Genomic DNA, 16854 nt, shown 5'->3' with positions numbered 1-16854 from the left:
GGTTCCTCAGAGCCTCCCTACCGAAGCTCCTGTGGTTCCTGCGGTTCCTCAGAGCCTCCCTACTGATGCTCCTGTGATTCCTCTGAGCCTCCCTACTGAAGCTCCTCTGGTTCCTCAGAGCCTCCCTACCGAAGCTCCTGTGGTTCCCGTGGTTCCTCAGAGCCTCCCTACTGAAGCTCCTCTGATTCCTCTGAACCTCCCTACTGAAGCTCATCTGGTTCCTCTGAGCCTCCCTACTAAAGCTCCTCTGGTTCCTCTGCGCCTCCCTTCTGAAGCTCCTCTGGTTCCTCTGAGCCTCCCTACCGAAGCTCCTGTGGTTCATCAGAGCCTCCCTACCGAAGCTCCTCTGGTTCCTCTGAGCCTCCCTACTGAAGCTCCTCTGGCTCCTCTGACCCTCCTTACTGAGGCTCCTCTGGTTCCTCTGAGCCTCCCTACCGAAGCTCCTGTGGTTCCGCTGAGCCTCCCTACCGAAGTTCCTCTGGTTCCTCTGAGCCTCCCTACCGAAGCTCCTCTGATTCCTCTGAGCCTCCCTACCGAAGCTCCTGTCATTCCTCTGAGCCTCCCTACCGAAGCTCCTCTGATTCCTCTGAGCCTTCCTACCAAAGCTCATCTGGTTCCTACCAAAGCTCCTCTGGTTCCTCTGAGCCTGTCTGAAGCTCCTCTGGTTCCTCTGAGCCTCCCTACTGAAGCTCCTGTGGTTCCTCTGAGCCCTCCTAGTGAAGCTCCTCTGGTTCCTCTGGCCCTCCCTACTGAAGCTCCTCTGGTTCCTTTGAGTCTCCTTACTGAAGCTCCTGCCATTACTCCAGTCCAGGAAGGCTTGAGCAGCAGCCTGGTCGGCACTGAGCAGAAGCAGGAGGTGGAACAATCCTCTGACACCACATCAGGTAGGAGTTCTTCATCAGATCCGTTCACACTGTAGCTAATGGCTATGTTCATCAAGATGAACTGAGGCACTGACTGTACTGTTTTACTTTTCAGAGACCAAAAAGACCAAGAAGAAGAGAGTTCAACGCTTCTTCCACTGGCTGTTTAAAACACTCTGCAGCTGCTGCTGTGCAGCCAAGGAAACAGAGAAGGACTGAATTTCCTTCTGCAAAAAATAAATTCAGTCCTGCATTGCAGTCAGTCCATGTCAGTCAAATTTTTTTTTACTGTGAATTCATGTAAAATGAAGAAACTACTACAGAGGAATTGCGTGTTCACATGTTCTTCATGTGAAAACCTTCTAATCCCATGTAGTACAGCTAGCATCATGTGAAAACTAACCTCCAACTTTGCTGATTTTCCTGTTTTAACTTACATTCTGCTCTATGGGTTGAATAAATTCTATTGCTCTTGGTGCTTATGTAAGACTTTCAAAACCCATTGGAAATCTGAAAAATACATGGTGGTCAAGCTAAAAACAAGGTTGTTCTTCTTAGTTCCTGAAAAGTTGATATTTTAAAGATACAGCCAGTTTGTGAATGTGTCCAAAGCTGTCAAATATCAGGAGCATCATCTTACCAACATAACCTAGGTCATGGTCATTTTATCTGTCAAGGCTCAGTTCTTACAAAGGTCAAACGGATGGTCTGTCTCAAAAATGAGCACTTCTATTTAGTCTTTGTTGAGGGAAATCATGGGTGAGAAATATCTTGAGACACTTACAAACCATTTCTAACACAAACACACACATACACACACACACACACACACACACACACACATGTACTGACACACAAACACAAGACAGGAAGGCAGGATTGACTAGGTAGCAGCTGCTGATACAGATGTTCTGAATATGAGAACACTATTCAAACCTGACAGGATTATACATCAGGGTCTGTTTATTTGAAATGGCTGTTATGGCAAGCCTGCAAATGTATACAATGTAATGGATATGATTTAAGTACAATACTGAGGTCAAAACATACCAAAGTAAAATTACTGACAAGAAAATACTCCAAAAAGTGCAAGTACACAAAACAGCACTTAGTCTTGTTTCACCTTCGAATGATCAGAATTAAAAGGCTGTAGTGCGCCAGTTCAAGTAATCCTCGAGAATTAGTAAACTCTGTAACCTCCAACTTTCCCACTGGGAGGTTTTACCTTAGCAGTCAATGAAGCCTAGTTGTATGCAAATGGTAAATCCAGGCAGGTTCCATGATACCTGACTTAAGACTGAACTCTGATTTTTACAACTCTAAAAAAGGCTCTGAGGAACTACAAACACAGTTTTCTTGTTCATGCATAACCTGAGACAAACTCAACAAGATAATAGGTGTATATGTGGTTTTGTAAAAATTCTGAAGAAATAAGGTTTTACATTTATAATCAAACTTGTACCCTTGAATCTCAGTTGTCCCTTTTCTGACATGATAAAAATGTAATCAGTAAATGCTCATATCCCGATAAATTGACTTGTGTACAAGTCTAGAAGGAGCACCCGAATGCAACATAAGACCCTCCCTCTTTTCCGCGCATCTATTCTCTGATCTTTGATTGGTCAAGCTGTACGTCCATTAAATTTGTACATTGCAGACAGTCGGAGTGAGAGGAACAGGTTGAGGAGGGCTGGGAGCTAGTATTATTCAAATACCGTTGGTTGCAGGTTGTAACCGGACCCAAAACGCAAACTGGTGAGGAGTTTTATTGTGATATATTTTATTCTGTACTCGCGAAATATTTTCCCCCTGGGTTCAAAGAGAAACTTGTTTTCCTAGGCAAGATAAATCAATTCGCGCATCCATGAGCCTTGGTAACAGTATTTCTTGCAAGCTAACGCTAGCACTCGTCTGTTAATATCATGATGTTATAAATAGTTAACGTTAATTTAAATTGATGGTAGTTCGGTTATTTGGATAATAAATATTTAAAACCACAATTTCTTCACACAGTTTAACTTCCTGACAAATTTGTTCACCATGCACGGATAATATCTGAGCATCGTAACGGCATAATCCCATGTAGTGCAGCTAGCCTAGCAACACTAGGAAGCTAACGTCGTGACTGTCCAACACTGAGTTATGATGCTGTATTTCCCCAACCCATTAAAAACATAGGCGGCCCACCAAGACGTTTTTATGGCCACCTAAAAGAAAATGTGAAAACCTAATAAATGCCTTACTCAGTAGTAAATACGTTATCTATTCTTTCCATAACCGTTTCTTTATTATTTCAAGCAGCACGTTATCTTCAGCTTGCATATGGTTGCATGTGGTATCTTAGTACAGCCCCTTTTGTTGTTGCTGCTTGTGTTATGCTCGTCAACCCCTCCCCCTTTCTAGCAAAAAACACACACACACTGCTTTGCAGTACTGCTACCTAAGCCTTTCTTACAACAAAGAGAAAACCAGGTCGATGTCATCTGCATGTCAGAAGACAAACTTTTTTTTATCCACCTGACTGAAATTTAAAATTCACAATTTAAAACCCACGTTCACTATTTATCAGATATGATTTTTTAGAATGAAAACGACTCTCCAGTCAATTTATGATTACTTGCCAAAGTTACTGGTACTTACCAGCCACAGCTAAAATCAACCAGCATTTGACAGGTGGCTGGTGTCAGTTTCCCAGCCTGGTCATCTGTTACCAGGGTCATCAGTGGCAGATAAAATCACATTGAAATGAGTAACAATCCTGGGCAAATTAGGCGCAAAATATCCATGTGGAATGAGAGACTGTTATGGTTTTCATAGAGAGGGTGACAGAAGGCTGTGCACCGGTTGTTTGAAGTGAATGGTAAATAGTTTGAAAGTGATTGGGACTGGGGATGTAGTGTTTTTTCCCCCTCACTCACCCAGTAGGTTTCATAGTTAACAAGCTGAATGCATAACATATTTGTCATAGTGGGAATGCCATGTACTCTCTCGACTGATTAACGACTCAGACACTGATTGTTTTAAAGAGCATTTTACAGCAGTTTGTGCTGCTTTTCAACACTGCCAAGAAGGACTGAGAGCGGTTGAAACACTGCGGCTTGAACAGGCTTGTGGCTTGTTATCAGTGTGGATGTAAACTGCCATTTCAGGCAAAGGACTTGGTGTGTTCTCACTTTCATTACGCTCACAGGTAGGGCACATAGCGAAACATGGTGCTTTTACCAGACAGGTCTTTGTAGTTGGTGGGTATTTGTGCTAGCTGCAGACTTTCATCTTCGAGTTCTTCTTAATTGTTCATTTTTATTCACTAGGGGAACCTATAGGTTTTATTTATTATAATTAACACCCCCACCCCCCCACACTGTGATAGTAAGGGCTCACCTCATTCACCCCTATTCTTTAAGTATGGCTGATGAATTTTGTTTCTGGATTCTCCTTCACCATTTTATTGTTATCGGTTGTTCTCAAGGACTAAGAAAAAACTTTGTGTTTCCTGTTTGATCTCCACTTCCGCTGCCATAGGGATGCCTCAGCAAGCCAAATAGTTGACACATTGGTTTCTAAGGAACTAAAATAGGCTGAAGTGGGTCCATCTCCTTGGTTTTCACAGAAATAGAATCAGTCAAGAATAGGATCAGTCAATCTGTCTCTGCCCCTTTGCCTCCACTGCAGGAAGGGCTCAGCGCAGCGTGGGTGCCCAGGGATCCACTGCCTGAGTGTGGGGAGAGCAGCGGCAGAGACCCCACAGACATGAACCACACCAAGGGAGGCCTGGTCATCTTCACCGCCAACTCACACCCCTCCAGCCGCGAGCTGGGCAAGAGGATCGCCGAGTGAGTACAGGAGGCGTGGATGGACATGTTGGACACACACACACACACACACACACACACACACACACACACACACACACACACACACACACACACTAGGTAACACAATGAGAGCTGGGCAAGAGGAGTATAGAATGAATACTGGACCCAGTTACTGAGAAACTAACACGCACAGACAAAGACACACACGCACAACTGGTTATTTTGGAGTAAACAAACCCACATGCCACCTCTTATCTCAGTAAGAAAAGGAGTGTAAACAGCTCCACACTGGTTGTTTCTCACACTTGGAAATGCATACTATTTAGTAGAACACCAGTAAAAGCCAGAAAAAATAATAATTTACAGAACACACCTAACTTAGCTGCTTAAGTTAATATTACATTGTGTAACATTGATTAATTTGTTGATAGTTCTTGTATGTTTTTTGTATGTACTGTTAAGTAAGTATGCTGAGGGAGCTTCCTGACAGCCAATCTTTATTCCTGCAGAAAACTGTTACCAACCTGAAGATTTCATTTACATTTGATATATTCCAGCCGTTTAACATTCTTGGACAGAGTGACTCGTGATAAGTGCAAACAGTTGAACAAGTGATTCACTGTGACTGCAAGTAACTTAGTAATAATGAAAATGCGCAACAATACAATGCTAAGAATTAGAAAAAGATTTTCCAAGGGGAACAATTATGTTGTTGAAATGATACCATTCAGAATAAGCGTAAAATAAGTATAATTATTATTTGTTAGTTGTCTTGTGAAAACCTTGCAGCTCAAGTTTTAGTGATTTTCATGTTTTCACGTCAGTTGAAGGATTATTACATGGTGTTCTGTAGGTTTAGAAAATTTATAAAACCCTTTCAATCTCCTTTGGATAAACTCAAAAAGACTGCTTTTCGTAGCTCCTGAAAATGTGACTGTGATTTTGGACAAACAAGGTCTCACCTGACAGTATTTATATGTTTCCTTTACATTCATTTAGCTGTGGCGGCGCCCCGCGTCTGGAAAATTGCACCCACAGCTAGAAAGTTTCATGATGTAATATCTAACTTAGAGCCATTGTTAAAGTGCAAAACGTGCTGGAACTGAACATGGTATGGTCCTGGACTCCACAAGGACATTGGAGTCAGTGGATGTTTATAATCTGTGAATGTTTATAGAGCAAAGAGAGTATTTGGCCTTGCTTCTCACACAGAGGTAGAGAGGTTTCCAGGCTGTGTGTGTGTGTGTGTGTGTGTGTGTGTGTGTGTGTGTGTGTGTGTGTGTGTGTGAGAGAGAGAGAGAGAGAGAAAGCACAGCATGTTAACTTATCTGAAGCTCTCTCTCTCTCTGCCCCCCTCCCTCCCTCCCTTCTTCCCTCCCTCCCTTCTTCCCTCCCTCCCTTCTTCCCTCCCTCCCTCCCGCCCTCAGGCGGTTAGGGGTGGAGCTTGGCAAGGTGCAGGTGTACCAGGAACCTAACAGAGGTAAGATGACTCCTGACCTTTAACCTCCAGCGTTAGACCAGCATCACTTTTTTTTGTTATCAGAGGGAGGCTGGATTTCAATTATCTGATGGTCTTTTCATTTACCTCTCTAGCAGAAGCCATCGAGTTCGAGGCAAAACTCAATAACCTGAATTGTATGACGCCTCTATACCGGTGTACCAAAAAAATTAGGTGTTCATTTTTGTTTACAATTTGTGAGAGCGCCTAGTCCCTGTCTCTGTTTTGGTTTCGTTCCTAGGATACCACACAAATGTACATGGCATTGCTTGCCGCAGCTGAGCCTGTGGTTTGCGCCTGCTGTCAGCAAGCACCTTTAGTAAATGATAATGCTAATGCAAATATTTCTCATGCTCTTTTCAAAGCAGTTTTACACTGTGTGGTTGGTTCTGTATGGATAGAGCCTGGCACTAACACTGACAGGGTTATAGGTTCGATTCCCACTGCGCCCCCCACACACACCATTACAAAATATGTACAGTATGTAGTCATGGTACTGTAAGGTGTTTTAGACAAAAGTGTCCAACAAATTGCAGATGTTATGTTACGCTTCACAAATGATTAAAGGGGAAAAAAACCAATAAGATGAACGATGAAATGTGGGGTCGTTGGGTTGAAAAAAAGTTTTACACGGCCTAGTTGAGAACATACCCATGAGACCTGGACAGGTTTTCACAACAAACACCGGGGTTGACAGCAGTCCTGTCTGTCTCTGTTGCTCTGTCTCTGTATTTCTACTGTATATTCAGCTCTGCTAGGAAGCATTTTGTTTTATAATCACTCTTTTATGTGGGAGGCACATTTTTGGAATGCCAGTTTCTACAGTTTCACTCTGTGTGTGTGTGTGTGTGTGTGTGTGTGTCTGTGCACACATGGGTTTGTTTGTGTCAGAGGCATAAAGGGTTTAGATAGCCCACTAATGAAGCTGACAGGCTTTGTGGTGTGGAAGGGGTGTGTGCATGTGCGTGTGTGTGTGTGTGTGCTTGCTGCTCTCTGGTTCTCACGTCCTCTTTGTTTCCATAGAAACGCGGGTACAGATCCAAGAGTCGGTGCGAGGCAAAGATGTCTTTGTCATCCAGACTGTGTCCAAGTACGAAAGAACACACTCACACACACACACACACAAAATTGAAAATTTCAAATAATCAACACACAATTCTCTCCTGACACTTGTGACTTATCTCACTCCTCGTGTTAATCCCCTTCTCTCTCTTCTCCTCTCCTTCTCTCCCCCCTCCCCTCTCCTCCTCCCATCTCTCTCCTCTCTTTTCCTTCCCATCTCTCCTCCTCCTCTCCCTCTTTTCCCTCCCTCTGCTCATCCCTTGACTTCCCCTTCTTTTTTCCTTCCCTCTTATCTCTCCCATTGCTCCCTCTTCCTGTCCACTCCCTCCTCTCCTCTCTGCTATCTTCTCCCCTCCCTGTTCTCCCACCTCTCTCTCTCTCTCTCTCCCTCTCCATCCCTCCCTCTGTACCAGGGATGTGAACACCACCATAATGGAGATGCTGATCATGGTGTATGCGTGCAGGACTTCATGTGCCAGGAGCATCACGGGCGTCCTCCCCTACTTCCCCTACAGCAAGCAGTGTAAGATGAGGAAGAGGGGCTCCATCGTCTCCAAGCTCATCGCCTCCATGATGTGCAAAGCTGGTAAGGGGGGTGACGAGACACAAAGGGGACACACAGACAAACGTGCGCATTAACCAACATGTTTTCCCTCTTTAGTAAAGTGAAAGAAAACCTTTGACTGAAGAAGCAAAGATCCTCTGCAACAGGAAGCAACAAGATTTATGGACAATGTGGTCTTAATTTTGTAAAACACCAGCACTAACAATACCACTGGCATGAGAGACAGGCTAGTCTTCACCATGGTCTCATTTGTTTACAAAGTCGCAGAGAATACGTTTTATTCACAAAGTGTTTAGCATACAAGGAATGTGAATCGGTGAAATAGGACGACATGATCACAGGGCTAAAATGAAAAGTGCGTGTGTCCATCATGGCAGCTAGTGAAGGTGTGAGCGCACTGCTGTAAAATGTAACCACGCAGCCATGGTAACTGCCAGCATTAATTCAGTCCAACTCAACATGTTTGTGTAGGTCTGACCCATCTGATCACCATGGACCTCCATCAGAAGGAGATCCAAGGCTTCTTCAACATCCCAGTGGACAATCTGAGAGCCTCCCCCTTCCTGCTGCAGTACATACAGGAGGAGGTACACACACACACACACACACACACCAACACCAACAATAGGACCCACACAAGAAAGGATTTCAACATCTGCTTCCTAGCCTTTGCTTGCTCACATAGTTAAGTTTTCAAAGACAAATCCAGATGACTGGATTCGTTGCTATGTTCTTTTGTACTTGAAGGAAATATCCACCCTAAAACATTAACATTGTTCTTATTCCCCCGGATAACTGACCAAATGTAGATGATGTGACATTGTGTTAGGATATTTCCAGTGCAATTACAGTGCAGTTTGATAGCAGAAAAAAATCTAAAACATCAACAATAAACATCAGGTTTTGGTGTCAGCCTCTTTGAATCAAAAAGCAAGGGCTAGAGTATCTGAGAGCAATTTTCTTCTTTAAACAGCATACAAATCAAAATCGGTAGTTATTTATCATAATCAGCAATAGTAGGTCGATGCACAAATCTGTCAAATTATATTGGTGTCCCGTTATCTCTCTGACCCTAGAAACATACACAAACATAATTTGTACACTGTGCTTTTGCAACATCAAAAGAGCAGCACTTTATAGTGATCATCATGGTAATCCACTACTATGTTCTTAAATTCAGTTGGGAGCACAACTACAGTACATCACCCACACACCTCCTCTACTACCACACATTAAATTGGAACTGAATCTGTCTATTCATTTGTAGTTTTCATTTCCATGAACCTCCAGATCCCTGACTATAGAAATGCTGTGATCGTGGCCAAATCCCCAGCGTCTGCCAAGAGGTAGGCTCTTTCTTCACTCACTGTATACATACTTATATTTTACATACATACACTGTATATTATTACCTTCAACTGGTTGTTGCTTTGCTGAGCTGTAAAGCTGTAACTCATTATAAATTTCAAGTAATAATTGAATGATGAACCTAAACTTAACCCTAATCTCTCCCTCCCCCTGTTTCTCTTTTTTCCCTACTCTCACCACTCTATCCTTTCCCATCCTTCCCTCCCTTCCTCTTTACTCTTCCTCCCTATCTCACTGGGACCTTACACCTAACTTTACCCTTTAAAAGTGATGGAAAATAATCATTTTGGTCTTTGTTTTCCAAAGATGTGGATTTTGAGAAAGTGACACCCTCTCAACGTAAAGACAAAAACTAGGATCCTTCTCTTTTTTTTTTACACAGCCACTGTACTTGCAGTTTCCTACGAGTCTCTCTCTCTGTCTGTGTGTGCAGGGCCCAGTCGTTTGCAGAGCGCCTGCGTCTGGGCATAGCAGTGATCCACGGCGAGGCTCAGGACGCCGAGTCAGACATGGTGGACGGCCGACACTCCCCGCCCACCGTCAAGACCACCGGAGCCATTCACCCCAGCATGGAGATACCATGTAATATATAGACACACACACACACACACACACACATCAGCAAAGATATACCATGTGACCAACACACATCGGCACTAAGATACAATGTAGTTAAGATGCACATTATCATAGACCACCCATACAAATCAATCAACAATTTCCTAAATTTAATAAGACTCTGCAGAAGTAGCCCTCAACTGCTGACAAATGGAAAAATCCATTAACTGGCCGTATTGAGCGCATATACACACACACACACACACACACACACACACACACAGATCCTAAGATATGCAATGAAACCAGTGCAAATGGTTGGTTGTCATGCAACATGTCATGCATGTAATGTGAATATACAGACTTTTTTGATTCTACCAGAGCAAATAATAATACATGGAATACAGTGGTGTTTCCCTTATATTGTTTGAGCAGTGGCTCCTCACTAAAGCTGCACATCCAGCTAGAAAAATGAATCATGAATCAGACCATAAATCCTGGTTCAGCTTCAATTTTAGCCCATTGCATCAGCTATGATGACGCTGCCACCTAGAGGCAGTAGTGGGGAATTTTCACAGCCCAATATTATGACTCAGTGATCCCCAGAGGTTCAGTGAAAACATGAAAATGCATTATCTGAGCTTATCTCTCTCTCTTTCTCTCTGTCTCTCTCTGTCTCTTTCTCTGTCTCTCTCTCTCTCTCTCTCTCGCTCTCTCTTCTTTATTCCAGTGTTAATCCCTAAAGAGAAGCCTCCCATCACTGTGGTAGGAGATGTAGGAGGCCGCATCGCTATCATAGTGGTGAGAGAAAGCTACGCACACATTTTTATCAGTTTAACACGTCACCTACATGTGCATACTGCAGATGTGTGGATATGCCTTGTGTGTGAACACGAAGAGTAACACCGTTTAATTTTAAATAGATCAGCTGTGTCACTTACCTTCCTCTTCATTGTGGGGGAGCAAAAATCTCTTCAGTGGATTGATGACAAAATCATAACCAATGTCTGGGGTGACAAGGTGTCACTAGAGGGCGCCATGCTGCCTTTACTGTCTGGACCCCTGAAGATGATAAGTGTGCTTTAGACAGGTCTGTGTTTGTTCTGCAGGATGACATCATCGATGATGTAGACAGCTTCGTGGCGGCAGCAGAGACGCTGAAGGAGAGGGGAGCGTACAAGATCTTCGTCATGGCAACGCACGGCATCCTCTCCTCCGACGCCCCCAGGTTCATAGAGGAGTCCGCTATTGATGAGGTAGGGGTGTGTGTGTGTGTGTGTGTGTGTGTGTCTACTTCTGAAGTATTTCTAACATTAACAACATTCTAGTGTCCAGCTCATGCTTTCTCTCCATCTCCTTTTCTTCTGTTACTCCCTTTCCTTATCTTTCCTTTTTCTCCTGCTTTACCCACCATCGCTCCACTCCTCCCTTTCTCCCTCCCCCTTTCTCACTTCCTCATCAACACCCCCCTCCTCACTCCTTACATCTTTCCTCCCTCTCCTCCTCATCCTCCCCTCATCGCTTTCATCCCCTCCCTTCACTCTCATCTTTCTTCTCTCTCTCCCTCTCTTCCCTCCTTCCGTCTCCTAGGTGGTGGTGACCAACACCATTCCCCACGAGCTGCAGAAGCTGCAGTGTCCAAAGATCAAGACGGTTGACATCAGCATGATCCTGTCTGAGGCCATCCGCCGCATCCACAACGGAGAGTCCATGTCCTACCTGTTCCGCAACATAGGAGTGGATGACTGAACAAGTCCTCACACACACACACACACACACACACACACACACGCACACACACACACACACACACACACACACACTGAAACATACACGCCAATTGCCTTGTCATAACTCTTCCACAGCATAGTGGTGGATGACTGAACCAACACACATACACACAGAAGCTTACATGCCAATCGACTTGTCCTACGGGTTTTGCAGTTTAGTGGATGACTTCATGAACATTCTCACACACACACACACACACGCACACACACACCAATATCCATGTCCTACTTGTATCACAATGTAAGGGTCTGAAGAAACAGAAATTTAAATACTAACCCTTTCCTATGATTGTAGCTTAACATAGAAGACGACTGAAAACACACACCCACACTCACACACACACAAGATAAACTTGTAGCTTAGTATAAAACATGACTGAAGACACACACAGACACACACACACTGATCTACCTGTGTCCTCAATGGACCTGAATGGACTACTGCCCACCTATCCAGACCCCTTCCCCTCCAGACTAAAAAGCCAATGACTGCCCTCTCCTCCAATCAATATAAAACCCTCTCTCTCTTCTTTACTTACCTCTCCATCTCGTCTATATTTTTTTACAAGTTATGTAGAGAGGTCATTTAGAGTCTGAGTACATTGCGTTTCCATAGAATGGTTCATGTTGACATTAAATCTATGTGTTAGAACAGGATGTGCAGATTAATGTCTTTTTCTGATGCATTAGTAAAGGAGATTGTACTATAAAAGAGAGCCAGTGCCTTCTACACACATACATACACACACACACATATACACACAGGCCTTCCCCACTCCTATACACAACTGTGTCTCAGCTAACATAACTAACTCATAGTGGCGCTAGTAATTAATCCAGATATATGCGGGTTCCCGGCTAATTAACTCGGGTTGAGTTTGTGAGAGTGCATGTTCATGTATATGTGTGTGTGCTTCCGTGTGCACCTGCATGTGCATATACAGGGTCTTAACTTGAGGGAGAGTCCAAGCCTGTGTCAATACTCTTGTTTCTTTACGCTGTGTCTGAAATGTGCTACTGATATTTAAGCCACTGTGCTGTGTAGTGCTAGTTAGTTTATAGTCCTACCGGCCGGCCATATGCGTAGTTGCCATAGACGTGCCCATAGATGCTGATCTGGGGTCAGAGCTGTCATTTCATCTCTTATTGCTGAAGTTGGACTGAAATGAACACATGAAAAATGTCATTCAGAAGCAATTTGTTAATTTGATGTTACCAAAATTCAAAGTTTCATGCTGAAATTTCCACTCAACAAAAACAAAGTGAAGAGAAAGTGTTCCCTCTATCTGTAGTGTGGTAGTGCACTTGTGGAATATGTATTCATTGGTCATCTGTATAACATCATGTGCATATTCCAGCTGTGAAAGTGCATAGCAAACCAATGCTCTTGTCAACGCCTCTTCATCATACTATAAAGCAAGGAATCTCTGTCTGTATGTGTGTCCTTCGCATATCTCGAGAACCGTTCGTCCGATCTACGTCACACCTGGCGGGTGTATTGCTGGGGACCCAAGGACGTGCAGCGTTGAGTGTGAAGTTGTTTGGATGAGCGGTTCTCGAGAAAGCTGCAAGCAACAATACCGGAGGCCAAGCAATCGGCCCGTTCCGAACAGGCATGCTTTGAACGGGCACTGCACTAGTATAAATATTCATGCCACAAGCACGTCCCTTCCAGCTGGAGGACTCTGGATTGAAGAAATGCATAAATTAACTTTTTTTTTTTTGCGAAAGATGATTGAATCTTTTTAAATTATAAATTTGCGGTAGCACCATGTGTCCATGTTTAAACACAAATATTGCTTATTAAAATGTCCTTGCAGCTCTGCTGTGAGGTTAGGAGTGGAAGCTGGTCCTTAATCATTTGGAAATGGGCAAATGAATCCTTGATCGTTAGACACTTGGGTAACAGGCCATGTAGAGATACAGATACAGATGTAGGAGATGCAAAGTTACAAACTGCAGCTAAAGCTGGAATAGTAAGTAGTGAAACTTTATCTGGCTATCAGAACTTGACTGAAGCAGGTCTTTGTCACCGTACCAGATGTGTTCCAAAAATGTTTTGTATTTATTTTCAGCACTGATTATGAATAAATAAATGATCTATAAAAAGTACAGAATGACTTGTTTTCTCGTGGTTTGTTGCTTTGTGATTGTGATGAGAAACTGCTTTTGGAAACTATCAGACCCTAGATATTGAAGAGAGTTCTTCAAAGTCGTCTGTTAATTGGCACTATGACTTCTGTAACATTGCCCCGCTTCACACGTGGGAGCAGCTCCTCTGGAACAGTTGTGGATTGAGTGCCTTGCTGAATATACACTGACACTAGCTGTTGAGAAAGGAGAGAGTGCCACTCGTTCACTGCCACTGCAACTGTACGGACACAATCCTGCTTTTCTAGTCTTCTGCGGTCTATTGGCTGTAGCCACCCCAATTTACCTGAGCTGGAAACTCATTCCAGTGCCTTACGTTGGTATTATATGTTGAGTTTCATTCACAGCTACTATATTCATTGTCCTAAATTCCTTTCCCACGCTGTCAGACACATCGCTTTAGCTAAACATGAAGGACTTGACGGCTCCCATCCTTTGTGACATTTGGTTTGGTTGATTTAAATACCTTGGTGCACCACATCAAGACTTCTAGGTAGACACTGTTTGAGCTCTGCCTTGTCTGAGGTTTACTTTGCACCCTATCTCCAGAACAGACAAACAGCTGGTGGGCTTAATAATACCACCCTACAATATCAACCCTCGGAGTGTCTTTTAAATGTTCTGTGTTAATGTCCCGAGTGTGTTTATGTGATGCTAGCTGCAAACCAAATTTCCCAACTGGGATAATAAAGATTTTTTTGACTTTGACTTGACAAGATTGTGGATGCAGCTCAGACAGCATCTTACACAGTATAACACTATACAATATCTTGAAACAAGGCAGATCACTGGAATCGTGATGTCACTAGATTCAAGAGAATTCTTGAAAAAAGTGATTTGCACTGGAAACAAGTGGAAAAAAAGTCACCTCATCGGGGCAGAGTTTTTGACTTGTTTTAAGAAAATTAAGGTTTTAAGACCAAATACTAGAGTAAATGACTTGAGAAGGCAAACTGGTCTAGCAGAGCTCAAGGACATGCATTTAGGGCACAGACATAGCAGAATACGCAATGAAGAGGAACTGGGCACCGAGCGCTTTGTGATTCAAAGTGCTGACCTGAAAAGAAAAATCCGAACCAGTGTGAGAAAAAAGAAACAAGACTGTTCAAGAGTGTCAGACTGTCGCTCTGTGGATGTCACTCTTCCTCTGACACCGTTTGTGACTCATAGTGGCTGGCTAAATTACGAGCATAGAAGCCAGAAACAGATTCTGTGGTTGACCAGCCAGCTGCTCAAGGAGTGTGTGTGTGTGTGTGTGTGTGTGTGTGTATAAGAGAGAGAGATGCCTTCTTTGAGTGTGAAAATCCTCGGCAAAATCGACTTGTATTACGAATGTGTGCCAGAGGAGGCAGTTGTCAACTAATAAAGTAGCTGAGATTTGTCTTCTTAAATACTTAAATTAAATACTAAAAAAAATACTAGACTCATTACAGTTAATGGGTGGTGATTAGCATAAATATTTTAATGACTGGTAAAACTGACGCATTAAAAAGTCATAATAACTGAAACATCACATGAGCCTCTACATCTGAATACAACTGAATACAAGCTGCAGATGTGGTTTAACGTGTTATTGTGTTATTACACTATATTACACATGTTATTACACATTTTTTATGCATTCCAAGTCTCTCAAACCTCTTCACTTCTTATACTGACTCAAAATATCTCATCTTATACAGATTCCTCTCCCTCCTGCAGAAAGGTAATCTACGGTTAGAGAGTTTCTTAATGCCATTCAACCACTTTGAAGAGCGAGGATTGTTTTTTGTCAGTGTCAAAATTGTGGCTTTTCAATTGTCTTAGCTGCAGTACATCCTAAACACCCACTCAGCTTAAAGTTTTCCCATTTAATCAGGTTTTTGATGAGTTTAGTGCCCGACTTTCTCCGCTCATCTGTTCCTTCTCCTAATGAACGAATCCTCCGTACATCTCTCAAGGGAAACACAACACTTTGTCTTTTTGATCTAACTATCCCTCAGGGATACTTGTAGAAACAGATCCACTGGGTAATCATCATAAGACAAACAAAAATCAATTATATTTTCAGAAAAACATTAGGCTATTTTATGTTTTTTTCCCTTAAAATAATGTATTTTTATGTAACTGACATCTATTTGGTACTATTTAGTCAAAAGTGTACTATGAATTTATGTAATAAAGATTTATGTATTTACTGAGTTTAGGTGGGTTTGTCCAGATCCCTGCTGCTGCTAATATGCATGAACAGAATATGAAATGCACAAAATAAACTACATACATGAACTACATAGGCAGTTGTAATTATGCCAGCAACAGTGTAAAAAAAATGAACCAGAAAAGGAAGACTCTCAGTGATTAATTGTTCTTTTTACACATAGTCTATGACTAACGCCACAGAGAGTCAGAATTCTGAGAAATGTGGAAAAAAACCACCAAAAAACTCCTTTCCACTGTTTTGCTGAAATGTAGTGAAGTGTCTCTCTGGTGACTGTGTGACTGTCTGTTGTCCCTTGATATCTGAACATCCTTGTCAACGTTTCCCCCCAGAAGAGAAGAGCATCATCCACTGCTCCTGCAAGCCAGACTCATGCGATCCGATCCCCTAAGAGCCGCCATAAGACGGATACCAAATGTTCCTGTCTGCGTTCCTCTGAGGGAGGCTGTTGTGCAAAATGACTTTAGAAACCGAGATTGAAAACCTGGTGCTTCTGTTTTTAGTTAGAAGTGTGACTCTCCTCTTTTGCTTTTGTGTTTCTCTTGGCCACCAGGAAATAGAGGTTGCATTGTGCTGTTTATGTATCTTTAAAAAATTATTTTGATTTGATGTGGGGAATAGAAAAATACATGATCAAAAAAACATATTATTTATATTTGACCCTAGAACACTTATTTCCACTGTTGTCAAGATGGAAGACAAAAAAACAACTTATTTACTTCATATCTTATTTTTGCATAACAGTAATTATGCAAAAAATACTTCTTCCAACAGGAATTAGTCTTCCAACAGGCTGTATCACAAATAGCATGAATATAATATAATATATAATATCACATCTTCTGTATCAAGAACATCTGACAGTATCATTACTGAATCTATATGGCTGCTGCTTTATATGTGAAGGATTTGGAGCATCATGCAACTTCTGTATCCCATAGGGAATGATTTAATTACAGAAGTATTAAACGTGAAATGTCCCCATTG

General features: G+C 42.6%; 1 protein-coding gene across 1 annotated transcript; it reads left to right on the top strand.

The window, feature by feature from the left end:
- The first annotated feature begins 2529 nt into the window (after positions 1 to 2529).
- Positions 2530 to 13624, top strand: prpsap2 (phosphoribosyl pyrophosphate synthetase-associated protein 2). Its single transcript, XM_071896805.2, has 11 exons — positions 2530 to 2618; positions 4536 to 4696; positions 6106 to 6158; positions 7200 to 7266; positions 7652 to 7824; positions 8275 to 8390; positions 9094 to 9149; positions 9605 to 9753; positions 10460 to 10530; positions 10839 to 10985; positions 11320 to 13624. The coding sequence occupies exons 2-11, from the start codon at positions 4614 to 4616 to the stop codon at positions 11476 to 11478; spliced, it is 1074 nt and encodes a 357-aa protein (XP_071752906.1). The 5' UTR covers positions 2530 to 2618; positions 4536 to 4613; the 3' UTR covers positions 11479 to 13624.
- Positions 13625 to 16854: the final 3230 nt, after the last annotated feature.

The sequence above is a fragment of the Centroberyx gerrardi genome, chromosome 7, assembly GCF_048128805.1.
Source record: "Centroberyx gerrardi isolate f3 chromosome 7, fCenGer3.hap1.cur.20231027, whole genome shotgun sequence".
NCBI classification, from domain to species: Eukaryota; Metazoa; Chordata; class Actinopteri; order Beryciformes; family Berycidae; genus Centroberyx; species Centroberyx gerrardi.
The sequence above is the reverse complement of the archived record's forward strand: the minus strand, read 5'-3'. Positions and strand labels throughout refer to the sequence as shown.

Coding starts and splice junctions, on each gene's coding strand:
- prpsap2 (XM_071896805.2), top strand. CDS start 4,614: ATGAACCACACCAAGGGAGGCCTGGTCATCTTCACCGCCAACTCACAC. Junction 6,159..7,199: donor GTACCAGGAACCTAACAGAG/GTAAGATGACTC, acceptor TTGTTTCCATAG/AAACGCGGGTACAGATCCAA. Junction 7,267..7,651: donor GTCATCCAGACTGTGTCCAA/GTACGAAAGAAC, acceptor CCTCTGTACCAG/GGATGTGAACACCACCATAA.